The sequence below is a fragment of the Tauraco erythrolophus genome, chromosome 16, assembly GCF_009769465.1.
Source record: "Tauraco erythrolophus isolate bTauEry1 chromosome 16, bTauEry1.pri, whole genome shotgun sequence".
NCBI lineage: Eukaryota > Metazoa > Chordata > Aves > Musophagiformes > Musophagidae > Tauraco > Tauraco erythrolophus.
Window position 1 is genome coordinate 6,527,846 of NC_141480.1, and position 25,647 is coordinate 6,553,492.

The following is a 25,647-nucleotide window of genomic DNA, read 5'->3' on the forward strand; positions in this document are numbered from 1 at the left end:
ATGTCTGTCCCTCAGGGGGGACCTGAGGGCTGTCCCCAGCCCCGGGCACTACTTTTCACAGGGAAAGGCGAAGGGCTTGGTTTCAGTGCTTGGGTGGGACCTTGGGGTAACTCAGCCCAGGGCCCATGTCCCAGAGACCCCATCTCCTGCCGATACTGCTGAGGGTGCTGGGGAGCTCCTGGATGGGGCTGGTTGGACTCAACACTGCCAGTCCCCATCACCCCGGTGTCGTGTGCGCCTTCCTCCATGTACTGTTGGTTCACCATTAAAAAGCAGTGTGTGACACAGCTTCTGCGTGGATTATTTGGTGAGGGCTCCTCAGCATGCGAGCGCTGCCTTCCTCGGGGGGCCTCCTGCCCATGGAGAGGAGCTCAGATAGTACGGAAGAAGGGCACATCCAGGGGGACCTCCAGGGATGGGTGCCACAGCCCCCCTGGGCTTCATCCTGCAGATTTCTGTCCTGGTCAGGTAAAAGTCAAAAACCCAGGATAAAGAGAAAAATTAGGGTTTATGCGTGTGGCCCAGGTGCACTGGGCTATTAACTCCATGGCCCACGCAGCCCTGGGTCCAGTGCCATGGGATGAGCCTCCAGGCTGAATCCTGGCACAAGGCTCCTGTTTTCCTTAATGACTTCCCTATGGTAGGAGAGATTTAATTATTGCCTTCGCCTCTCCAAGAGCATAGGGCTGGCCCCCACACCTCCTCCTCCCCACACCTAGGGATGCTGATCTCCCTTCCCAGCTAGCTCTGCCTTTCCTTTTCCCTGCAGGACCACTGATGGCTTTCCACATCCTCTTTGCCATATCCCACCGTGGCTGTATCCCACGGGGATGATGGAAGTCCCCCAGCACCAGCTTCTCTGGGTGCGTGAGGTTCTGGCAGCACGACCGTGCTGCAAAGCACCTTCGGCCGCTGGCCCCCAGGTTAATCATTAGAGGCCGGCCATAAAAGTGTCGCTGATGGAAAGTTCAGGCCGTGGCGGCTGGGGAGCGGGGAGGGCCTGCCATAAACATTTATGGCCCCAATGAATCCCTCGCTCTAACCTTGACACTATTTACTGAGCGGGAGGCCTCGGGAGGTCACGGTGTTGCCCAGCCATTGCTGCAGGTGCCGGCTGGGGACCCCAGGATGGGCTGGCCCTGGGGTGGGGGGCACACATGAAGGTCTGCATGGTGTGATGGAGCAGGTGATGGGTTTGGGCATTTCAAGCTATCACTGCAAGCCACAACATGGCACAGCAACCAGGAGAGCCTGACAGTCTCCCATGGCGCTGAGATGGAGGTGCCTGGGGCTGAGCAAGCTGCTCCGGTCTCTGCGTGTCTCTGCCCTTGTTTCTAATCCATGTGGGATCCTGCCACATTCCTCAAACCTCCCCGTTATCCCAGGATCCTCTGGACTCTCCCTGGGCAGCGTTGCGCTGTAGAGCGACGGGAGGGACGGAGCCGAGACTACACCGGGGACGTGGTGGGAGCCAAATGGACAGCACCGGGAGGAAACCGGGGCCAAAAGGTGCCGGGACAGCGGCCCAGGCGGAGGACGTGTCCTCTGGGCCAGGCGTGGCTGCGCACAGGGAGCCGTGGGACACGCCGGTGGCACCACGTCCTGCTCCCGGCACCGTCCTCGCCGCGTCCCCGGGAACGGGCACCCCGCCGCTTTGGGCTCCTCTGGCGAGCCCGGGCTTCTCGCAGCACCCTTCGGCACGGCCGGGGCTGGGGGGGCGGCCGGCAGGCAGGGGCAGTCCCGCGGCTGTCGGGGTCTGTGCCCCTCGCCCTGCCTGTCCCGGGGTGCGGGAGGAGGTGGCAGCGGTGGCAGGAGCGGTCTGGTGCTGACACCTGCTGGGGCCGCCGCATATGGCAGGGCGAGGGGCGGGGGGGCACCCCCGGAGAGCAGCGGGACCGCGGCTGGGAGTCGGGTGTGCGGAGCAGGGACAGGGACTGTCGCAGCCGGTAGCAACCCCCCCGGTAGCAGCCCCCCCAGTAGCAGCCTGCCTGCACGGGCAAAGCCTGGCAGCTGCCCCTGGGACCCCCCCCCAAACCCACCTTGAGCTCCGCCGCGGGGGGTCTGTACCTCACACCCTGCAGAACCAGCTCACCCCAAACCTCTTCTTGCTGCCCACAGGGCAAGGGTGAGAGCTCAGCCCCCATCTCCCAGCCAGCCCCGGGCAGCTCATGGGGCGTTCCAGGCACGTGCAGCCCCTAGAGCTTCATCCCTGGGAAAAGGGCCGAGCTGGGGTGGGCCAGGTCTGGGGGTGACATCAAGCCCCGGTGATGCCAGGGGACAGCAACAGGGACAGGGACAGGCTTTGCCCAGGGTACTGGCATCCCAGGGGCAGGAGGAAAGCGCTGGCTGCCTGCAGCCGCTGCCCAAGGCTTGATCCCAGCCTTGATGCTTTCGAGGATAGAAGTGGGATGACAAGAGGGACAAGGCGGTGGCAGAGGGGTCTGAGTCACTGCAGTGACAGAGAATCATCCGTTTCCATGCTCAGAAGTTGGTAGCTATTTATTGCACTTGAACACCAAGAATTAAAACTGACACTCGCCCTCCCTCCCGCACCCACCCCACACCCAGTCCCCTCCACCCACCGCTGCCCTCCCCAAAAACAGAGCATCCGATTTGAGCAGTGATCCTCTGTTCACAGCCACAGGTTCCAAAAAACGAAAACAAAACAAAGGAAATGAAAAAAAAACCAATCCCCCCCCTCAACCCCCATCAAGCTCCCGCTGAATCCAACACGGCCACACTGCTTGACGGTTTGAGTGCACTTACAAAAAGATAAAAGGCTTCAGCTGCAACCGTACGGACTGACAGACACGAGGGGACAGGCAGCTCCCCCTCCCTGGGGCCTCCTTTTTCGTGACGTGACAAAGCTCAGCATACTCTTAATTATAATACACTTTTTTGCAATCATCTTAAATAAATATTTCCATAGAGGTTTCCTGTATGTATATATATACTTTTTAATATATATAATATATGAGAGAGTTCTCTTTTCTTTTTTTTTCTTAAACCACTGTTAATGTATTTTTCCCTGCTTATCCAAAAAATGTTACAAAAGCCCTAAAATTGTGCAACAGTTAGAAAAAAGGGACAACAACCCAAAGAAGGAAGGAGCTGCTCCATACAGCCCCCTCCGCTGCCCCCTCTCCCACTCCCCATTGACCTGCAGGTGGGAAGGACATTCAGCTGAGGGACAGGGAGTTGGTGGGTGGCCTTGGGGGACGGACGGCAGAGGGGCCACCAGCCCCTCCTCTGATGTTCCCACAGCCTGTTCATGTCTGGGTTTCCCTGTCTGGTACAGATGGGCTGGGATCTGCACCTTTGGAAATGGGTAATGGTGAGGTCTCCACCCTGCTATCAGGAGGATGGTGTTTGCATCAAGAGGGTGGTGTACACCAGGAGATGCGTCTTGCAGTGGGGAAGAAGGGTTAGCCCAGCTCCTGGGATGATCAGAGGAGATGGTTATGGGATCTTCTGCTGATGGTCCTCGCCAGTGATCTCACTGTGGGCTGCATAGCGGATCATGAGCTCAAAGTGGGGGCAGATGGCTGGTGCTGCCTGCTACAACCTCTGGGGCTCCATGGAGGCATGGACTTGTGATGGGCAAAGGGAAGGGAGGCAGGTTCAGGGTCAGACAGGGGTTTGCTGCCTGGCAGATGGGGCATTTACTCAGAGTGCAGGGAAAAGACAGCTATCCCCGCTGTGCCTGGCCGGGGTAAGGAGCGGAGTGCCCACTTCTCCAGCAAAGAGCAGAGGCCCAGAAGTGGGCTCTTCTTCTTCCAGAGCAGACGCACCAGCAAGACCTGAGAAATTATGATGTTGCTGCTGGACCCTGTGCGACTCCCAAGCTCACTCGCAGGGCTGGGAGCCTGAGACCACCACAGCAAGTGCTTCCACTCGGATATCCCCTGTGGTCTGCGGCAGGTGGAAGAGATGATCAGTTTGGAGGACTTCTGAGTTTGGTTTGACCCTGACAGCCAGGCGACCAGGTGAGTTGGGCTCTATCTGTACTAGGAAATGAAATGTGCCCCAGCCTGATCTCCAGCCTTGAGGCTGATGGGGGCAGGAGGTCCATGGTGGTAAACTCCATCCCAACAAGGTGGCCTTGTCCATCTTGCTTATTGGGAACATGTCCTGGGCCTTGTCATTCCCAGAACCATAGTGGGATTGTTGGAGTGATGCCAGTTAGCATGTGCCAGGGATGGTGTCAATAACTTAAAAGTACAGATGTAATGGCAGCCTCCCTGGCTCTGCAAGCCAAAGGACAGTGGCAGTTGATGATTATTTTTTTAAGTTACTAAGTTTTCCTGCAAGTTTAGGAGAAATCAGGAAAAAGGAAGACAGAGACAGATGCTGTTCACCATGGCTTCTAAAAGAAAGAGCGGTGGTGTATCAGTGCTTGCTCAGAGATGCTCTGGGAATACAGGAACCTGCTCTGGAGAAGCAGGGTGAGGTGGGGAAGAGAAACCAGGCAGAACAGACCCCTAAAGTGCAGGTGCTTAATGCTGCCAGCGTGGGCAGGTTGGGAAGTTGGGTCTTCCTTGGTCAGGCTTCAGCTTGACTGGAAGACTAGAAAGGAGTTGAAACCCCAGACTCTGCTTCCCTTGGAAAGGATCAAGACCATTTTAGGTGTTGCAAGGACATCCAGCTGCCTCCAGAGGAACCTGTCCCTGGGGAAATGACCACAGGGGAGCCTCGAGGAGGAGAAATCACTCGCCAGAAGATACCTCAAAGCCTTCTTGGAAACCAAGATGTTCCTCCCTAGCAGTGACTGCCCAAAGTGGGCTCTCAGTGGAAGGAGGTTTTATCTACCCCAGAATCTCATCCGTCATCCCCAGCAAACCCCACCGCACCCCCTGTCCCCATCCTTTCTCCAGTAGCAGCTGCTGGAGCAGCTTCACCCTCACAGCCCACCCGAGGTCCACAGCTACGGGCAGCTCCAAAACCAGGCTGAAATCGCATCTGCCCTTCAGCCCCCACGCAGAGCCCTGCCGTAACCTCCTCCTTCCTCATCCAGCTCATACTGATTCCAAAAATCCTCCTGACACCCAGAGAGCCTGGGCATCAGGAGGAGGACGAGACACTCACCATGACTGGCTCCAGAGCCAGCTCTGGAGAGGGAGAGAGAGAACTGTGAAAGAGCCGAGTCCTTCCTTTAAAAATGAAAAAAAAAAACCTTCAGCACTATGTGACTACAGGAAGAAAAGCAGATCTGTAAAAACACCCAAACTCTACTTTAAAAGCTAATCCTCTACCTGCATAGATTTCCCTGCTTTTGGACCATCTCTTGCAAGCCAACGCAGCTCCACGACCAAACAGCACAGGTCCACCATGGGCATGGGGACACACATCTGCACTCATGGCGAACCTGTGCAATTCGCCCCTAAAAGGTGTCTCTTACACACACATTGTCAGCAACCATCGCACCGCCGGCACAGCGGGACGCACAGAAACACCTCTCAGGGCCTGTTCACGCCCCAACAGTTTGGATTTCTACCCCTCTGTCCAGTGGGAAAATATTTTTGCAGTCTGCAAGGACGCGGCCGTGCATTCTGCGCGGCAGCCATCCCCACCTCGACAGAGAGCAAAGCGTTCAAAACCACAGAAAAGGCAAAATACACGCTCAGAATTTACATGGAGAAAACATTTTCCTTTTTTTTTTCTTTTTTTTTCCTTTTTTTTTTTTATGTCCAAAACAAGCGGGTTTTTTGTTCATTTCTTTGTTTTTCAACACACACACCATCTAGAAAGTTAAACGCCATGCAGATGAAGAGAGTGCAGCTAGAAAGTCCCCCGGGGCAGCAGCGCTGCAGGAGTCTCACGTCAACAAGCAAAGAGGTTCCAGTCGGAAAAAAGAGAATAAGAAACGGAAGAATTGCCAGAAAAATACCCACCCTCCGACCTCTACCTGACGGCAAACAGGTGAGACCAAAATTCCCCTTCCCGGCCATGTCTTCTGTCCTGAAAGCCACGTCCTGGTGGCTCCTCAAGAGCCACCGCCTGGGTTTGCCCTGCAGGAAGATCCGTAGGGTGCGGGAAGGTGCCCCAGGGAGTGGGGTGCTCCTGGAGACGGGTGCCCCCAGAGATGGGTGCCCCGGGGAGGCAGGTGCCTTCACCTGTCCAGTGCTGCGGGATGGGATGGGATGGGATGGGATGGGATGGGATGGGATGAGCCGCCGCAGTGCGGGGTGTGGGCTGGCAGCCATGGGACCCCTGGTAGGAGCGTGGCGGTGGCGCAACCCCTCTCCAAATGTAAACACCACGGAAAAACAGCAACCCCTGAAATCCCCCCACCCTCCCTGCCCTAAACAGTTGAACGTTTCTAGTTATTACATAAAGATCCATTTCAGCAAATACTCAAAATCAAGTTACGAAATACACGGTAGGTTGGTTTTTTCTCCCTATAAAAAGGCATGCGCTCAAAGTAGAAGACAGCTAAAGGCTTGTTTGTTTTCTTCGAAGCATGATCAGATTCTGCAGAGTTTTGTTACTTTATAAAGCTTGCATTCCTCGTCATCGCTGGAAGGAGTCGCATGGGCAATGGAGGTTCGCGCCCCAAATAGGTCGCCAGCTCGGCCGCCCCCGTCCCGGCCCGGGAGCTGGGCGCATGGGGAGCGCCGGGTGCTGCATGCGAGAGGCTGGGGTGGGTGCTTGGCAGGGCTGGGGCTGGGGTAAAGGACCCAGGCTGGGTGGCGGGTCGAGAGGAGCGATTCCACCACCACGGCATGGCTGGGAGAGCCCTGGCTCCCGGCTGTGCCGAAGCGGTGCCAGGAAGCGGACGTCTTTCTCCTCCTCTCTTCTCCCAGCCTCGCTGGTCCCTGCTCCAAGGGGAGAAGGGAGGAAGGAGGGAGAGCATCCCTCTTGGCACGGCAACCACCCGGGCACAAACCTACTCACTCTCCTGGGAAGGAGCCAGCCTACGCTCCTGGGAAGGGAAAATAAACAGCATTTACTCACCCATCCAAACACTGCCCTCCTTGCCCGGAGGTGCGTGGAATATGGACTTTGCAAAGGGTTTAAACCATGGTTCCCCAGCCGAGGCTGCCGGGAAGTGGGAGCTCAGGTCGGGAGCAGGCGGGAGCCACAGCAGCAGATGGGGACCTCGATAGCAGCAAAGCAAAATCCACCAGTGCGCAGGGAGGTTGTGGCACAGAGCGGCTCAAAACTGTCCCCCCATCCTGCCCTTCCTTGGGGGGCTCCCAGCAGACATGGGGATGGAGGCGGATGATGAGTCCGAGCCCAATTTAGGAGACATGCCGGGCAGTGGGATGTCCCACGACCATGTAGCCGAGGGGGTAGACCTTTACCCCGGCACATGTCGTCTCACCAGCCAGATGCTCGGGTTTAGGTTCATGGTTTCTCTTTTCTTGGTTCATGCAGAGGAAGGGGGCCCAGCACCACGGCCCCGGCAGGGTGGGGGGTTCGATGGGATGCTTGCGTGGCGCCGGTCGGGCCGTTGCGTGTGTGCGGTGAGAAGCGAGGGGTTATTCCAGCGGGAACCAAGCAGCAGAGCCAAGAGCCAAAGTCCCGTAGGTGAAGATGTCGGAGGAGGTCTCCCCTTGGTAGTCAGTCAGTGACAAACCCCGCATGGGCAGGACCGCGCTTCAGCTGCAAAACACAAACCAGGCCAAGAGGGAGTTTGCTCCAGCCATCCCTTTGGCAAAGCATCCCTCTCCCCATCGCCATCTCATGGCAATCAGCCACCTCCTCCCCACCGCAGATCCTCGGGACGGGATCCCACCCACTCTGTGAGCCCATACCGTTCCCTCCATGCCCCCCTTGCCCTGTCCCTGGAATCTCACAGGGCTTACTGCGGTAGGACGGAAGGTGCGCCAGATCTGTGGAAGTGGACGATTTGCCATTTGCCATCCCGGCGGTGCCAGATGCGAGTCTCCTCGGACTGGGCGGTGCGGGGAATCCCTCCCGCATCCACGTACTGCGTGATGCGGATGTAGGCGATGCAGGCAGACTCATCTCCCATCAGGTGGATGTGGGGGTTCAGGATCGTTGTGTGCACAGGCTTGCTGTTCCGGGACCACACTGGAGAGGGGACGAGTACAAGTGGCTTTAGGCACTTGTTTGGGTGGCTCTTGCCCAGGGCAGCAGCGATGCAGGAAAGGGAGATGCTTGGGTTAGGTTCTCTGCTTGGAGGGGCTGTGTAAATGCTGCATGTGTGGGTTCAGGATGGGTCCACCCAGAAAGCATCCAACCAGACAATTCCTCTGCATACAGCCCAGCCCCAGTTGACCTAACATGCTAGATTCAACTCCTGCTGGGATCTTCCATGTCAGCCAGAGATGCTCCCAAAACCACCCTTACCCTCCTCTCTCCAGCAAGCTGCTGGAGGTCAAGGCACAGCTGAGCCCATGGGATGTGGGAAGGGTCCCTCGGGAGGCAAGGGGGGCTGCTTACGGTTTTCGAAGTAGAATCGGTGGAAATCCAGTCCTTCCACGAGATTGCCCAGAGCCTCAGGCTCAAAGGCAGTCATGCCAGGGTCGCACATCTTCCTGGGGAGGTGGGAAGGAGAAAGAAATGGGAGAGGTGATCTCACTGCTTCTGGCATCAGAGTCTGCAAAACCCAAGCAGCTCATGCTCAGGATGACCCCCTCAGCCTGAGATCAAGGAGCCTCTGCACCAGTAAGCAATTCAAGCAGAAGTCTAATCTTGTCCCTGCACTCTGCATGAAGCCCACCCATCTCACCTCCAGCCCACCGACTGCAGTCAGGACCCCAACCAGGCAGGGTGGATTCTCCATCAGTCACCATCTCCAATTAAACCTCCCAAAACACTGCTGTCTTCTTTGTAAGAAAGAAAAACAGCAGGGAAAAACTCATATTCTCTGCTCTGTATCAAAATATCCCTGCTGTGATTCTCCAAGGCAGGGATGAAGACCTGCACTCGCTCAGAAGTCACTAATTAAATAGGCCTTGGACACAGAAGAAACGTACTCTGAGGAGAACCAGCTCAGGAAGTAGAAAGCAGTTATGCTTCCAAGCAGTCTGTGGCAATCTGGATATAATGGACACCATGGATGCAATGTTCCCTCTTCTATCATAAATCATGTTTGCAGTTATTCATCTCTCTGCAAACCAGAAAACGGGCTCATCCATGACAATGAGACCAGAGAGATGTCGTCAGTTTAGTGTGAGAGAAGCACCAAGTTTGGAAAATGATGTCACCTGCTTCTCTTGGATAGTCTCCATGTCCCATCACCATGTCTACCTGGTCACCCTGCCCTGGCAGTCGTATAACCTCCTGGGCTGTGTTGTCCCAGTGAGAGCACCTGCTGTGGGAGGCTGAGTCCCCATCCCTGCCCAAACCCACGCTGGGCACACTCACGTGTAGGACTCAAAGTCGCCGTTGCTTATTGCTTCAATCAGCTGCTCTGTGACTTTAATGATTTCTTGCTTCCGTACTGTTGGTTTAAAGAGAAAAGGAAAATAAAAGGAGAAAACAAAACAAAAGTGCTGGTGTTGAAGTATCGGTAAGATATTTTTTGTTGTTAGACCGCAGGACGTCAAGGGCCATTGGAAACTGTCCAGGGAAAAAAGCAGGAGAGGGACATGGGAGAGAGACGTGGGGAAGGGCTCTTCATCCCTGGAGAGGAAAGATCTCCAAAGTCAGGGCAAAACTGAAAAATCCTGTATTTTCCTAAAGAGCAAAAGAGTTCATCGCTGAGTGGCGAGCTGCCCTTGGCCCAAACAGGTGGCACAGGCTGGTCCTGGCTGCGAAGCCTTGCCAAGCCGAGGCTTTCTACCCTGCTAACTCAGAGCAGAGGCCAGCCGGGGCAGGCTGGACCAAGAATGCTCTCGGCTCCCTCTGAGATGGGAGGAGAGGGTCTCAGCTGGGGGGCAGGACAGGTGGGTGACGGGGCCATCCGCCCCACGAGACACAAGGAGGGACCCTGCGAGACCCTGGGAGGGACCCGCCCACCGTGCGGCTGCTGCCAGGGACCCTGGGCGCTGCCAGCTCAGCTGGGAAGAGGCCAGGGTGCGAGAGCGGGTTTGGTTCCCAGGGCTGCGGGAGCAGCTGTCAGAGGTGACCCTGGCCTTATGAATGAGGTTCTGCTTCAAATGCAAATCAGCGTCATGCCTGACTTCATTATTTGTTTGTACGGCGGCTAATGAAAGGAGAGGGAGCATGTTCCTCAGGGTCACTAAGAAAGGAGGACAGGGACCCCCACGACTTTCCCGAGCTCCACCTGCCTCCGTTCCCCAGGAGGACAAACATCCTGTTAACTCTTACATCAGGCCAAAGTCCATCTCACTTTCTGCTGAGATCGTTTCGTTGAGAGACTTTACAAATTAGCACCAATAAATTATTCCCTGGGTTATTCTTAGAAAGCTGGCTCTGGCAGGCAGGAGGCAGGGATTTCCCCCAGAGGCTCTTCCCAAAGGGCCGTTTATTTTGGAGGAGCAGGTGGCCAGGCTGCTATCCCTGCAGATTTCTGACGTTTCCATGCTTGCTTTCAAGGAACATCCCTGGTTTGGGGAGCTCCTCCTCCTCACCAGCAGTGTCCCGAATGCTTGTGGTGGCAACCCAGCAGTGACATCACCAGTGCTGGCTGTGTCCCTGTTGGCATTTCACCCCTAAGGAGTGAAAGCTACTTCTGAATGGCCTCGAGGCAGCTTGCCAGAGGTGGGCTATGTTGTAGCCAATATCTCATTAGGGGTGGCTGGACTAACGACCCCAGGGCACCTCTCTGAAACAGCCTGTCCACCTCCCCGGGTGACCCCCATCGGTACCTTTGGTGTCTTCATCCTCAATGGTGGTGTTGGTGCTCTCTGACGATTCCTGAGCAAAGAACAGAAAGGAGACGGGACGGTGAGAAGGGTCTTCTCCCCGCGCCAGACAGAGCTCGTGTGTTTGACAGCCCCCCGAGTCCGAGCCCACAGCGCTCGACTGTGCCAACGGACAGAAACCAAGGAAAACGCCAGCAGGTCCAACCCGTCCTCAACCACAGCTCTAGGGCAGCGCTGGCAGAGCCCTCCCTGACCTCCACTCCTTGTAGCCAAGGGCACAAGAGCTGGGCTGTGGAGGGTCTCGTAGGAACGGCGCTGCCTTTCCTACCGACGCCTGCGGGGACAGAGATGGGGGCAGGTCCACAGGGGTTCGGTGGGTTCCTAGAAGCGTTGCAGGAGGGGCAGGGAGAGGGGCTGTGCAGGGGTGGAAGACACCATGTTGACTGTACGATAAAGAGAGAGATGCACAAATTAAACAGCGAGGAGGAGCTGGGATGAGAAAGAGGGGACTGTGCAGGAGTGAGAGAGACCACACTGACCGCAGGGTAGGGAGAGAAATGTACGATAAAACAGAGTGCTTCCAAGACCCACATGGACCACCGAAGGCTGAGACACAGCTCTCTCAAGAAACAGCTGAGCACTACACAGATTTGGAGGGGAGGGGGGTACTGACCCCCTGTCTCTCTCCAGGAGCCCCATCAAGGCGACTCTGCTAGCGGAGCTAGAGCAATGGCTCTGCTAGCTCTTCCCAGCAGAGCCTTGCTTATGTATTACCCATAATACCCCGATGTAGGTTGGCAAGGTGTCCCATGACCATACAGTCCCCGCAGAGGCATGGAAGGTGTTTCTCCAAGGCTCCTTGGACCGATGCAGCCTGCAGACCTGAGTCAGGAGAACTGGGAGAAACGGCATGAGAACCCATCAGCAAGAACCAGGGCTGGCTTCCCACCAGCCGGTGGCCAGCAAGTGCCTGCACTAACCCTGTTAATGGGGTTTGTGGGTGATACGGCTTTGAGGATGTTCCCTCCAACCCCGATGTCCCTTCTTCCCTACCCCGAGGTAACTTCCAAAAAAGGGGGAAGCTGGAACACGTGGAGAGGCCCAACAATATCGGCATTGAGGAAGACGAAGGACACTCACCATTAACTGAACGCTGGAACTGGACTTTCTTTTCTGGAAAAACAAGGAGAAGAGATGGAACAGGAAGAGACACAGAGTGAGAAAGGCAGAGAGCAGCACATGAGAGGCAGCAGCTCCTGAGCCACCCTTCGTGGTCCTCATGGAGGGGCAAACGAAAGGCGCATGGGGGCAACCTAGTGCTCCTGGAGGGACATGCCGCTGGCTGTGGTGCTAGTGGTGCCATGCCAGGTCCCTCCCCGCATTCCTGCTGGCAGCTTTCTCTCCTGACCTACCACAATCTCTGGTGTTGCTCATCCCAAGGACCTGGCTAGCCCAACAGGGAGTCCCCTAGGAGTCAATGACCACTCTGGTGGCTTTGTGACCAGGCCAGCAAGCTCACAGGATCAGGAGTGGAACGCTGAAAAGCTAAGGCATCGTCACCAGCTGTAGAGCCCTGTGCCTGGTGTGAATCCCATACTGATGTTTACAGGCTCTAGAGCTGTTCTGAGAGCATCTGCCCGTGCTGCTGACTAGTGTGGAGATGCTCAGTTAGCTTTGGACCTAGACCAGTACTAAGCTGGCTGGTTTAAAGCCAGCACGGCTACTGCTACTCGATCCTGCAAGGCAGACACACTGTGTGGGAAGCTGTCCTGAGCACAGCTCCAGTGGTTTAAATCTGGACAAGCCTCCTCCAAAGAGAAGACCTCAGACCTCACACATATTTATAGAATTACAGAATGGTTGAGGTTGGAAGGGACCTCTGGATGTCATCTGGTCCAACTCCTTGCTCAAGCAGGGCCACCTAGAGCCAGTTGCCCAGGACCATGTCCAGATGGCTTCTGAGTATCTCCAAAGACGGAGACTCCACAGCCTCCCCGGGCAACCTGTGCTAGTGCTTGTTCACAGTAAAAAAGTTCTTCCTGATATTCAGAGGGAACCTCCCGTGTTTCAGTTTGTGCCCATCGCCTCTGGTCCTGTCACTGGGCACCACTGAAAAAAGCCTGGCTCCATCCTCTTTGGTTTATCTCCATCCTTGACCACTACCACTAGGCTTTAAGGCTTTGGGATTGGATGACCCCATAGCCACATTTCTGCTTGCAATTCCAAACTACTTCTGCACTCTCTTTCCTTGCTGCTCCCTGCTCCCCATCTCCGTCTTTAATCTAGCCAGGAGACAGAGGGATGTGCATGCCGGCCTCCTGCCCTTTCTCCACCTCTAGCTCCCAGGGGATGAATCACAGCAGGTGATGGGAAACACCAGCATGCAGGAATCAGAAGCTGCAGGGCCAAATAGCACATCTTTCACCAGCGTATTTAACGAGGCACCGGCTCTGCCTGCCCTGCAGAGGGAAAAGCAGCACACCCAGTGCAAATCTTGGAAAAATCCATGGAGTGACCTTTTAGGGTGGGCTGTGCTGTAAAAACTGCTGATATCCATTTCCCCTCATTGCTCCTTTCACGTCCTAACTGTCCCCCACCAGCACTGTCACTGAGTTCCTCCTCTGCCAGTGCAGCTCCCCCGTCCCTCGCTAGGTCCTACGTTAATCCACGCCCCTCCTTCGCTGAAACAACAGATGTCCTAAAGGGCAGAGCGAGCTGTGGTATTTCGGAGGGAACCTCATGGGAAAGGGAGCCGCTGGAGTCAGGCTGTCTGCAGGAAGGGCTGACAGCTTCTGCTGCCCAAGGACATGAGACGGGGCAGTAAACTGCAGAAATTTCAGACGCAACAGAATGTAACACAAAGCAGTGACCGCGTCGAGTCTGGACATACAGTAACAGGATGCAACACGGGGCAGTGAGCTCATTAATTTAGGACGGGACAGGATGCGACATGGGGCAGTGATTTAATTAGTTTACAATGTGACAAGATGTGACACTACACAGGGCAGTGAAGGTATCATAGCTGATGGGACCAGAAGACCTCCCAGAGATCCCAGAGCAGGGGTCAAGGGGGATTTTTGGTCCTGTGAATGCTTTCAGTAGGGAAGGAACCTCCTTGCGAGGGTGTTTCAAACCCTCTGAGCCTGGGCTAGCACCATCCTGGTGCCAGAGGAATGTCGGGCAGGCCGGAGGGCAGCACCAGCTGCCTGCATAGCTTTGGGCAGGAACAGCAGGGGTAGCTGCCTGAGACCTGCCTGCTCTCATGGGGACAGTCAGTCCAGCAGGTTTCTCCAAATGGGCACCCAACTCTTCCAACAATGAACCACAGCCCATGACTTGACTTACAGCCCTGCTCTCAGCAGGCAGGATTGTTCCCTTCCCACCTCCCCACCCACCCAAGGCAGGTTTCCAGGTTCCTGCCTTGCTTCTCCAGCAAGATGGAAAGAGATGAATGCCACCCAGCAATGCCCTGGCACCTGCCAGCTGCCCACAGTAGCCATTAAAGCTTTGCCCGAAGCACCCAACCTCCCTGTGTTACACTGTGAGTCCTCCTGGACTGAGCACAGGAATGAGAGGTGGGAACGGTGATGCTGAAGGTGGCCAGCACAAGCAACCTGTTGGGAACGAGCCTTCCTCTACTTTGGCTTCTCCTCCTCTACCTTTCTGGCCATCTAGCCAGGCTGTCTCCCCTCCACTCATTAGAAAGGGGATGAGAGAAAAGAAAACTCATTTTCCAGAGCTTGTACACCCTCTTGAGCTGAGTGTTGGCTGGTACTGAGGCTGTGCTCAGGATGAAGCCTCCCTCACTGCTCCCCGCTCACCAGCAAGGGGCTGAGGACTGGGGATACAAACCAGCCACTCTGACCCTGCTCTGCAACCAGGCCCTCCCTTGATGAATTTCAGTGATGGACCAGAAGGCTGTTCATCCAAACTAGCTATTTTGCTATGACAGCAAGTGCCCCTCTTCCCAGGATCGTGTCCTCAAAGCTACTTTGAAGACCAAGAGGCAGCATCATCAGCAAGTTGGGCTGGCAAATAGTCTGCTACCACCACACCATCCCTGTGACGCTAGAGATGAAATTCAAGGCTGTTACTTTCTTCTGGAAAATTAGATTCAAGTCTATGCCTGATGAAGCCTCTCTATCCTCCAGTCTCTCCTTTTACAGCTTAAAAACACATCTCCTGGTTGCTCTCACCTGTGCTCCGGCAAGTCATACCAAGTCAGCTCTACCTGTGGTGTCACTTCTCAGGTGACTCCTAGAAGCAGCCGGGACCTCAGAGCAGCAGAGGACAGGCCAGCAGTGGCTGGCAAATGGGTTGTTGTGACTCCCATGGGACCTGTTCCCTCTGCGCCAGCACTGTTGTCCAAACCTAGCAATCCTGTCCTGGAAGCCACGTGATATCCTGACACTATGGCCCAAAGCAATGTCCTCTCATAGCAATGCAGGCCATCAGCTTCATGTTGCAGAATAACGCTGCATGGCCAGAAGGGTCTGTTGTGGAGCTGAGCCCAGGTTTGGAGGGTTGTGCACGGTCTCAAGCCTTGCAGGCTTGTCCTATCTCAGCTGCTGGGTCTGGAAGGAGTGGGAGAAATACAAGCCACCCCTAGACCTCTGGCTGCACTGACCATTTGGACCGAGGAGAGAAGAAGCCAGCTGAGGGCTCTGCTCTTCCGAAACCCTGCGCCCCTCACAGCCCAGCAGCTGGGTCCCTATGAAAGGGCTGGAGGAAGGAGAGCAGCCGTGCTGCAGTCGGGCTCCCAAAGCTCTGCCTGACACCTTGTACCCCTGCCCTGTGATGGGGGACGTGATCATGCCAGCTCTCCCTTGCTGAGCGATGGCTTGTATTCCTGAAGGGAGAGTAAGGAGAGGTAAGGAAAGAAAGACCCTCACTCGGACCATTCCTTCCTGCAGCAGGAGTTTGCTGCCTCCAGGAGCCACCTTGTCCTGGACAAGAGCTGTGGCCTCACCTCGGAGGGACTGGTGAACCTGAGGGCTCTGCAGCCCAAGAAACAAGGTCCAGCAAGCACCGGCTTGTTTTTAGAGCGTCACCAAGCCCTTTGCTCTGTCAAGCATCACCAAGTTCCTTTGCTCTGCTGCACTGGGTACAGGGGGTCGGCAGCGTTGCCGAGGGGCTCAAAACCACCCCTGTGCCACCCAGCAGCACACCAGCCCCTGGGGATGGGACAGGAGCTGGGAGGTGAGCCCAGCCCCACCAGTCACAGAGGGACACGTGCTGGGACAAGCAGGAGAAGCAGCGCCCATCTTGCCGGACGGCTGCTGCCAGGCTGAAGCCATGGCTCCAGGCTGCAAAGCTGCCTCCCTCTGTCCCCTGTCCCCTCTCCTGGCCCAGCCTCTGCCTCTCCCCCTCCCTGAGGGCAGCACGGGGCAAGGGAATTTTGCAGGCAATGAAACAGCAGTGAATTCCCCCCGCGCACCCCTCCAGCGCCAGCCCGCTCCCCTTGCTCGCCACGCTGCGAAGCCTCCTGTGCGCCGCCTGTCCTGGCAGGAGCTGAGCGGGTGGCACAGGGACACACTGGGCAGCCGGGCCAACAGCTGCCCTTTAAAGCACAGGGTGTTGTGGGGACCGCCAGCACGGCACGGAGACCCCCCACCGCCGCCCCAGCAGCGTAGGGGCAGGTGGGAGAGGGCAGTGGGGAGGGGGCTTACCTTCACGCCATCATTCTTCTTGTTGCCACCACTTTTGCCTCCTGGAGAGAGGAGGAAGGAGGTTAGGAGAGCCAGGCAGGGCACCAAGACCAGAAGACTGAGGATCAGCAGCATGGTGCTGGGTGGCAGAGTGGCAGGACCCCACGGGACCAGTCGGTGGGTTTTGTCCTCTCTCCAGCAACCCCAGGTGCAACCCGCAGGAGCTCAGGGGTGACTTCGCTGGTACCGTTCCGTCCTGCCCTGGCAGCCCTCAGCCAGGGGCATGACCCGTCTTCTCACGTCACGCCAAGTCCTTGGAGTGGCTCGGCGGAGCCTGGTGGGACCGTCCGGCAGCAGGCAGGCTCCGGCCACGGGGTGCTGGCGACCGAGTGCGACGCAACGCGGTGGGATGGGCTGCCCGCCTGCTGCCCTCTAATTTTAGCCCCATGCTGCCGGGATCATGTGCTGCCGGCCCGACGGCCCGACAGCTGCAGCCCACATTTTGACAATGATGAAAAGCAGACGCCTTCCCCAGTGCCCACCTACCGCCGCCGGCTCTGCCCCAGCCCCCCGGGGCTATGTGAGCCGCCCCGCCCCCCTGAGCCCCCCGAGCAGGGTGGGATCGGTGGGGCTCAGCCCCACGCGGGACCCCATCACCCACCGGCCCCGCCATGCACCCAGGCAGAGGGTTCTGTGGAGCCCCTGGGCTGCGCGTGGGACAGGCAACCCTATGAGAGATGCTTTTGAATTTCCTGCCCTTTGATGCTTCGTGTCCACTGTGTCTCCCAGCGCGAGACCCGACACCGGATCCCCCCAGCTGTTGGACTCCAGCCCCACCACACACTGCCCACCAGTGCTAAATGCGTCAGCGTGATCCCCCTGTAACAAATGCAGATACCAGCCCTGGCACCTGGCTGGGCCAGCAGACCCCATCTCCCGCTGCCCACCTGCTACACCAGACTCCCGGGGCGCCTCGGCAAAGCGCCTCAAAACACCCATCTAACACCAAACAGCTGCCACCAGCCGCTGTGCCGGGCTTGGCTGGCTCGTCCCACCACCGCAGCTCCTCTGCCAGGGCCATCCCCAGCACCGGGGACGGCTGGAGGTGACAGCAAGCAATGAGCTCTGCAGTCACCCGGATCCTTTTTGGTTCCGTGCCTGGGAATCGCTGGGATCTGCTGATCCCTGCCTGTGAAATCCCAGCTGCAAGGCTTGCTCCGAGGCACCAGGGTGTCCCCAGAGGGGACAGCTTTCGGCAAGGCCACTGGAGCAGGGGGGCTTGTTGCTGCACCGACACCTCTCCCAGTGCACAGGCTGGGCTGCCGTGCAATGTCCCCGCTCCTGTGTCTCAGGATGTAGGGAGGCAGGAGGAGAGCGGGAGCCCTGCAGGATCAGCACCCTCCTGCCCACAGAGAGACCGGAGGGACCCAGCTGCCGTTTGGCTGCAGTGGCACCCAGGGACCTCTCCGACACTTTCCCCGTGCAGAGGATGCTCTCCCTGAGCTGCAAACATCTCCAGGAGGACACAAAACCAGCTGCCTTGACCCCTGGCTGCCCCCAGCACCTGCATCCCCACCCAGGCACAAGCCGGATGGTTGGACACATACAAACCCCAAAAACCTAAACCTCTGGGGACCGCTGCACCTCAGCCACACGTTTTTCTCTTGCATCCCAAGCCAGCAGGCAGCCTGGAGGTGCTGAGCAACTTCACCTGCCCTGGACCACCACCCAATGCCACACATCCCCGGAGGCATCAGGCTGCAACCTCAGCCTCCCTGTGACACCCAGGCAAAGCCAGCTCTCCAGGGACCCTACAGGTTTGCCCTGGGCACCCTGTAAGACAAGATGAGCCCCAGGGACAGCACCTACCGGAGAAGTTCCTGGTGGCCAGCATGGTGGTGAGGATGGCTCCCTGAAAGACACAGAAGGTGAAAGGAAAGGGTGTGCTGGGCCCTGGCCCCCGCGCCCCTGCCGCTCCCCCCAGCCCTGGGGGAGGAAAGCCCTGCTCATCACCTGTCCCTCGGCCACCTCGCTGGAAGGAAATTGGCCCACAGGCTAATATTCTCCTGCCACCAAAAGCAGCCCTCAGGACCCGACTCCTTGTCCCCAGTGCCAAGACATTGGGTTGCATTCTCCGAAACTGCCTTCCCTCCAAGATTAAAGGGATATTAAATATCCTGAGGCACATTTCAGTCTTGTTCTACCCTGCCCTAGATGTAGCACGACTCCACTGACCGGAGCCGGCAGCTGGTGGCAAGGGGAGCCACCAGGAAGCGGAAACGGATTTAATTGCAATTAAAGCCGTGCCAGCTAAGAGCAGCAGGACAGGGATTTTTCATGGGAGCCACGCAAAGATCTCCACTGCAAAATAATGTCCATAAAAATGCTTCCCCTTTTCCAGCTGACTCTACTAACTAGTTGCTCAGCATATAATAAGATTACTTTGGACTAATTGCTTACAGTAATGGATTACTATTTCCAAGTGTATGCCTGAACTAATTTGATTACTTGTCTAGCTGGAAAGTAATAATAGTTTATAGCCGGTTTCTTTTCTTGATAATCTTGTTAGTAACCTGCAGCTGCACTGCTCTGTGCCATGCTGCGTTCAGGCCTGGAGTGCTGCCGGGTCTGACCGTGGCACAGGTCAGTGCCACCGGCTCACCCCGGTGGGGAGGGTCTGCAGGAGCCGCCTTGATTTCCAGAGCCCACTCCCAGCACCACGCTGCCAGCTGAGGCTGGGCAGCACCCAGGAGATGGGTGCTTCAGGGAGCTGCTCCAGCTCCACGGTGAAGCCTGGGGAGATGGTGGTTTCAGAGGGGTCCAGGCAGCATGTGAGAAGGGAAAACCTGTGGAGCTGGTGGTATGGGTGAGCCAGAGCTTTTTGCCTCTCTATGAATCGCTGTGTTCCTTGCAAAGTGGCTTGGTCATCAGACAAAGGGGTCTCACTGTGCCTCTCGGATCCGTGTCCTTCCTCAAAGAGGAGCTTTCTTGACAATGACTCTGGTGGGAAAGTCCTCGCCCTAGTGTCCAGGGCAGCTGTATGACTCGATGCTTTCCTTTACCATGGCTTTCCTCTGAGCACTTGGGAACCCCAGCCAGATGCAACCACCACCCAGCTCAGTCTGTTCCCTTCTTCATGATAAGGATCCCTAAATGTCCATCACCCCCATACCACTGACCCAGAGACACCACCCTGTCCTTGGCCCAGAGACACCACCCTGTCCTTTCCCACCCGAGGAACAAACCCACCAGTGACCTGACCATGCAGAGTACGAGAGTTACCTTCAGCTTCCTCCGGGCATTGAACTTCTTCAGACAGTCCACCGTCTCCTGCCTGTGCATGCATGATGCCACGGTGGCACGGTGCTGGGAGGAGAGAGACCTGGCTCAGGGCAGGTGCCAAGAGGCACACGTGCTCCTCAGTGAGATGTTCCCCCCGTTCAGACCCCCACATCTCTAGACCCTGGACCCCGACTGGTGAGTGCCACCAAACTCACCGATATCCAGGGGTGCTTCAGAGCCTCCGCTGCCGTGATGCGCTTGGACGGGTTTATGGTCAACATCTTGTTGATGAGATCTTTCGCTTCAGGAGTGACCGTGTCCCACTCAGGGGAGGGGAACTGCCAAGGCGAAGGGACCAGGGTGAGAGATTGCAGGGAGCAACAGGAGGAGCAGAAGCCCCTTTGCACTTGGGTTGGTTCTCCTGCAACCCTTTGCTCCTGGGACAGGTTGGAGAGACAGCAGCAACTGGAAAGAGATGCCAGCTGGAAAACTGGAGAGCAAGGGTGGAGGGAGAAAGGTGGAAGGCCCAGGACAAGACCTATCTGTCCTGCAAAGTGGATCTGAAACATGTCAGTGTGTGCACCTGGGCACGGCAGTTTGGCCAGCCTTCTGTGACCAGAGAAACTTGCTCCTGTCTGTCTGAATTTGTCCTGGTTGCTCTTCTGGAGCAGCAGACTGCAAGGCAGGGACAGCAGGAGAGAGGGGAGACTGTGGAAGGGGGAGCAAGACAAACTCACTCACATCGTAAGCTCCAGCCTTGATCTGCTGGTAGAGTCGGTGCTGGTCCTCATCCCAAAAGGGCGGGTACCCAACCAGCAGGATGTAGAGGATGACACCTGCTCGGGAGAGAAGATGTGGGATCAGTGGGAGAGGGTTCATTGTGGGAGGTGTTAGCAGACCCAACCTGGGGACTGGCCCATCTCAAGGAGAGAAACTGAGGAATTAGGGAAAGGGCAGGGTTTGCTCCCTGATGAAAAAGCAAACGGCTCATGGGTGGGTCCAGCTCCATGCTGAGGGGCTCAGCAGCTGGGGAGATTCAGCACAGCTCAGCACAGCTCAGCCCAGCTCAGCCCAGCCCAGCCCAGCTCAGCCCAGCCCAGCCCAGCCTGCTCCCGGCACTTCAGACCTGGTCTCACTTACCGCAAGCCCACAGGTCCACGGCTTTGCCATAGGGATCCTTCCGGAGCACCTCGGGGGAGAGGTATCCCGGGGTGCCGGCGAAACCTGGGACAGACAGCCCGTCACGCACCGCAGGTGGCAGCGCCCATCCCCGCACAGCTCACCAGCAGGGCCTGGTGCCCGGCCAGGCACCGCAAGAGCCAACAGCCCTGGCCCTGACACATGCCGACCCGGCAGGACAGCCACCCTCCCTCCCGAAACCTCCATGACTTCGAGAGCAGAGCAACCGTGGCTTTCTGCCAGTGGCAGCAGCCAAACCCCAGGATGGTGCGTAAGGCTGGAGTGCTCCAACGTGCTCCTCCAGCACTTGGAAGAGGTTTTCCTCCTCCGGCATCTGCCCCTGTCGCCAGCTTGTCCAGCTCACCAGGACATCTCGGTGACTCACCGAGTCTCTGTGGAGCTGTTTGCCTGTGCCCTGGATCAACACTGGGCTGTTTCCAGGGACACAGCTGGAGCCATCACCCTCCCCATCCCCTGTGCTTCCTAGGCTGGTGCTGCCAGGATACTCCCACAGCCCGGGGGTTCAGGTCCTGGGGATGTGTGTCCCTCCTGGAGCCCCCCCGACCAAACACGCCAACGAGGGCTGGAGGATGACCCACCTCGGGCCAATCCTACTCACCAAACCATGCTTGCTGATCCCCTTCCACCTCGATGGCAAGGCCAAAGTCAGCCAGCTTGACGGCAGCACCCTTCAACTTGGATGCCAGCAGCAGGTTCTCAGGCTGCAGGAGGAGATGGGGGTTGGAGAGGAGCAAAAGCCCCCCTGGGGCTCTGCTGTCACTGGGGGGCTTCCCAGCACAGCACAGAGGAAGGTCAGGGCTCTGGATGTGCTCCCTGACCAGTTTATCTTGCTGTGTGTCATGATGTCCGTGGATCTTTAGAAGACCATGGACAACAAGGACCTCCCTGCCCCCTCTCCCTTGTGCTGTTTCACTCCCGAGCTGGTCTTTGCTCTGTGGCTTCCCAAGAGCTCCTACATGACATTCCTCCCCACTGCATTTTGGCTACCCTGGAGGACCCTGGGCATTGCTCCACAGGGTTTTTTATTGCAGATGGGGCCCCCACATCCTCCCCCAGACTCTTCCCTTGCAGCCCCTACCTTCAGATCCCGGTGGACCACCCCCATCTGGTGGCAGTGCAGGACGGCCTCCAGGATCTGCTGGATGCAGTGGCTGCGGGAGAGAGAAGAAAGCTCACAGAAGTGTTCAGCGAGGCAGAGTTTACTTAGACACTTCTACTTGGCTTCATTTCATCCCTCCTACCCCTCTCCCCATTATGCTTCCCACCAGCAGCCCTGCAGCACAGCTCAGCGTCCCCTTCCACCGAAAGCCACGCATCCTTAGGGAGCAGCTGTAACCCATTAAGACCCCACCAAAGCTGCTGGACACCAAGCCACGGGGAGTGGGAGCACAGGGCTATAGCAGAGCCCGTGGGGTCCCCACAGAAGCAACACCGCGGCACCCGCTGGAGTTGCAATGCCAGCCCAGATTTGGTCTCCAAACCCAGGCAGAGCAGACGTGCTCCTCAGACGTAGAGCTGACCTTCGCTTCGGCCCCGTTTCCCTGGCCTCCTCTAACGCGGGAGGCTTTTGCTGCGTCTGTTCACTCTACATCTAGTTCATTAAACCCCAGCTCTGCCGTGTGCGTGAGAAAGGAAGGGAAAAAAGACTGAGGCGATGATCACTTCTGCTCCAAAACAGCTGTGTGCAAGGCAGAAGGTCTTTATTTACATGTATTTTATTTTATTTGTATGACACTAATAAGTGGATGGGTTGTAAGTGGATTCAGTGCAGGCAGCCCATTAAATGAGATTGCTTTCTGCCTGGAAATAAGGGATATTTCCGTGCAGACAGAGGGAGCATGGAGCTTACCATCCCTCGGACATATGTATGGGCTACGCCTCATGCACAGGGGCAAAGCCAAGAGGCGCAGTGATACCTGGAGGCTGGAGATACGTTCCCCTCAGTAAAACGAGGCTAATGTTGTCCCCTGGCCAAGCTGCAAGGACTAAAGGGATGGTTGCAATGGTACCTAGCCCCCTGCCCCTGCAGGGTACCTGGGAAGTGCCAGCGGGAGCGTGGGAGGGAGGAGAGCTCCAGCACATCCTCCCACCCAGCCTTCACTGCCCCTCCTTGGTGCTTTCAAGGAACCCAGTAAGTTAAAAAGAGGAGGTTTTATCTTTTTTTTTTTCCCCTCTACACATCTGGTTTATGAGCACACGCTGTGGAGCAGCTGTAAAACGCCTCCCAGCATGGAAGGAGCTTACGCTGCAGAAAGCCAGGCGTGTAGGACCCTGGGAGGGGGCAGCTCACGGGAGAAGGGACCGACTGCTGCCCTCTCCGTGGCCCAGCGTGTGTCCGTGCTCACCTGGCATCCGCTTCGCTGTAGTACTCCCTGGCCACAATGTCCTCAAACAGCTCCCCACCGGTGACCCTGTGGGAAAACAGGGTGACCCAGCTCAGCGTGGCAGCAAGGCAGCTGGATCGGGCTCAGCCCTGGCAAATATCCCCCCCCAAATGCCACTGCATCACACGGGGCGGGAGCGTTGGGGGTGCAGGTCAAGGACCTGCCCTCTGCTCGGCTTGGGGGACCCAAGGTTGGTTCAAACCCAGGCTGTGGGAAGGGCTTGGGGCAGGTGAAGGACAGGGGAAAGCTTGGAGGGGGCCCCAGGGTGGAACATGCCGCTGCTGGTGGATTAAGAAGATGTAATTAACCATTACTCACAGGTCAAATATCAGGTAGTGGTGGCCCTCTTCAGAGATGCTGTCATGGAGCCTCACTGTGGCAGAGACAGAAGGGTTACGGAAGATGCCTGGCTCCGGCCCCACTCCCCCCAGAATGCTTTTACTCCCCTTTGGGCACCGGCAGGAGGTGGGGAAGGGCAGAGCAGGGCTGTTCCCCCTCCCTCCTGCTCTTGCCGCTGGCTGGGTAGGGGGGTCCCTGCTCGACAGGGGACCCCAGCCGTGGCCCCAGCCTCAGGCAGCGGCGCCAGGCTCAAAGGTCACGTCCAAATCAGGGACTGCCTGGGGCCGGTGCCTGGCCGATGTCCCGGGCAGCTGCTGGGCTATGTTGGGTGCTGGGCAGGCTGCAGGCATGGGTGCCCCCAGCCCAGCCCTCTGCCCCACCGGGAGAGATGCCCGGGCACAGGGTGAGCTCAGCTGGGGCGCTGGGCTGCCAGCCCTGGCACTGACAGGGCTTTTTTTGTTTTCTGATCCTGACCTCCCTTTTCTCCTTGGGAGGTCTTGGGTCAGGGATATCAAGGAATCACCACTGGATGAGTTTACTTGGGCGGAAGTGCTCCGCTGGCATCTCGCCCCGCTCATTGCACCAAAGGGCACCCTCTCCTCTCGGGCACATCTGGCGGATGCAAACCTGCCACCCTACAGCTGGGTTCTGGTTATTCAGGCTTAGATCCCCGCTCACGGCTTAGCAGGCAGACGTGCAGTGAGGGGACAGGCACAGAAGGAGGTAGGATGTATAAACAGAGGTTGGTCCAGCATCGTCTGGCCCCCACCTCACATTTTGTTCCAATTTCCTCCAGGCTGTAAATATTTCACTCTTCCTCTCTGCTCACCTGGTTTCAGCCAGACACAACTTTCAACATCCTTGAGATCTTTGGAAACCAGGGAGGAAAATGAAACATTCAGGTGAAAGATTTTGGGGGAATTCTTGCTCCTAGTCCATTTTACCACTGCTAAATCAGCTGAGCCCCGTATGGAAACATCCTCCAGACTCCAGTCTGAGCCTGGGGAGATAACAAGTGCTGCTGCCGAGTGCAGACACTGCTCTGCATCGCTCTTATCTCCCAGGCCAGCAAACGCTGCTTTGCTGGTCCTGCCCCCCTCCAAGCTCAGCAGGAGGATCCAGCCATAGCTAAGGGCAATCAGCCAGTGGCATCGCCTCGGCCTGGGCAGAGCCAGGGGCAGAGAAGGTCTGCTCAGCCACACAGCATCTTTCCTCTCAGTCTCTCGTGGTCTTGTCTATTGACACAATTTTCTCATATTATTCCCTGGTTATCCTTCCCCACTGCCAGTATCCATAGACAAGCCCTGTGCTCTGAAACCGGTATCTGCTCCCTGTTTTCCTCCGACACACAATCCCAGCTTTTCTGCCTTCCTCTGCTGAAAGAAACACATTTCCTCCCATTTCATCTCACCCAAGAGGGATGAGGGTTATTGTGTCTCGGATCCTGCAGAAGCCAAAGCGTTCAAAGGGGGATTAGGCAAGTTCAGTGTGGATAGGGCCAGTGTAACTATAAGCAGATGGTCCAGACACATCCCCTGCTTGGGGAAGTCCCAATGCCCGGGGCTGCCAGGAGCCAAGAAGGTATCAGAAGGAGCAACTGCTCTAAATATAGCCTGGTCCTGCAAGTATCTGTTACTGACCATAGCCAGGAGGAGCTGTGACTGCCAAACCGCTCCAGCTGAGTGCCAAGAGCCCAGGCAGGAGCGGGACACAGCATCAGGACTGAGGATCAGAAGATGATGGGTACCCAGAGTTAAAACTCCAGGGCAGGGTGTAGCCAAAGCTGTCCCGATAAAGCAAGACTTTCCCGCAAGGACACGCAACTTTGCCAAATGGCAGCTCTCCTCGATACATCACCCAGTGCCACGGATGTGCTGCAACGTCCGGCGGACCCGGACCCCCCCGTGCATGCCTTTCCATGCCAGCCTCTCCTGTGGGCACGGTGCAAAGCACAGGTTGGTTCCTCCAGCATTGCAGCCATGACACAGCATTCCCACAGGAAATGAGGGGACCCACCTCGCTGCAGGGAACGACCTAGGGGCCAGCAAAGCCCCT

The 25,647-nt window shown here is 57.0% G+C and overlaps 1 protein-coding gene across 5 annotated transcripts in view; it reads right to left on the minus strand.

Annotated features, from left to right (window-relative positions):
• Window positions 1-7,804: 7,804 nt before the first annotated feature.
• Window positions 7,805-25,647, minus strand: part of CAMK2A (calcium/calmodulin dependent protein kinase II alpha) — a 29,308-nt gene continuing 11,465 nt past the window's right edge. Inside the window, exons 4-18 of one of the 5 annotated variants that reach the window (XM_086621326.1) lie at window positions 23,572-23,626; window positions 23,215-23,280; window positions 21,948-22,020; window positions 21,468-21,570; window positions 20,810-20,893; window positions 20,411-20,505; window positions 19,885-20,007; window positions 19,670-19,753; window positions 18,257-18,299; window positions 16,409-16,449; window positions 11,880-11,912; window positions 10,743-10,791; window positions 9,337-9,412; window positions 8,410-8,504; window positions 7,805-8,037 (exon numbers count right to left, since the gene is read on the minus strand). In XM_086621326.1, the coding sequence (XP_086477452.1) occupies window positions 7,805-8,037; window positions 8,410-8,504; window positions 9,337-9,412; window positions 10,743-10,791; window positions 11,880-11,912; window positions 16,409-16,449; window positions 18,257-18,299; window positions 19,670-19,753; window positions 19,885-20,007; window positions 20,411-20,505; window positions 20,810-20,893; window positions 21,468-21,570; window positions 21,948-22,020; window positions 23,215-23,280; window positions 23,572-23,626 (1,253 nt within the window). Of the gene's footprint in view, window positions 8,038-8,409; window positions 8,505-9,336; window positions 9,413-10,742; window positions 10,792-11,879; window positions 11,913-16,408; window positions 16,450-18,252; window positions 18,300-19,669; window positions 19,754-19,884; window positions 20,008-20,410; window positions 20,506-20,809; window positions 20,894-21,467; window positions 21,571-21,947; window positions 22,021-23,214; window positions 23,281-23,571; window positions 23,627-25,647 lie in introns of all 5 variants that reach the window. The other 4 variants (XM_086621328.1, XM_086621329.1, XM_086621330.1 and 1 more) reach the window with 4 other exon arrangements.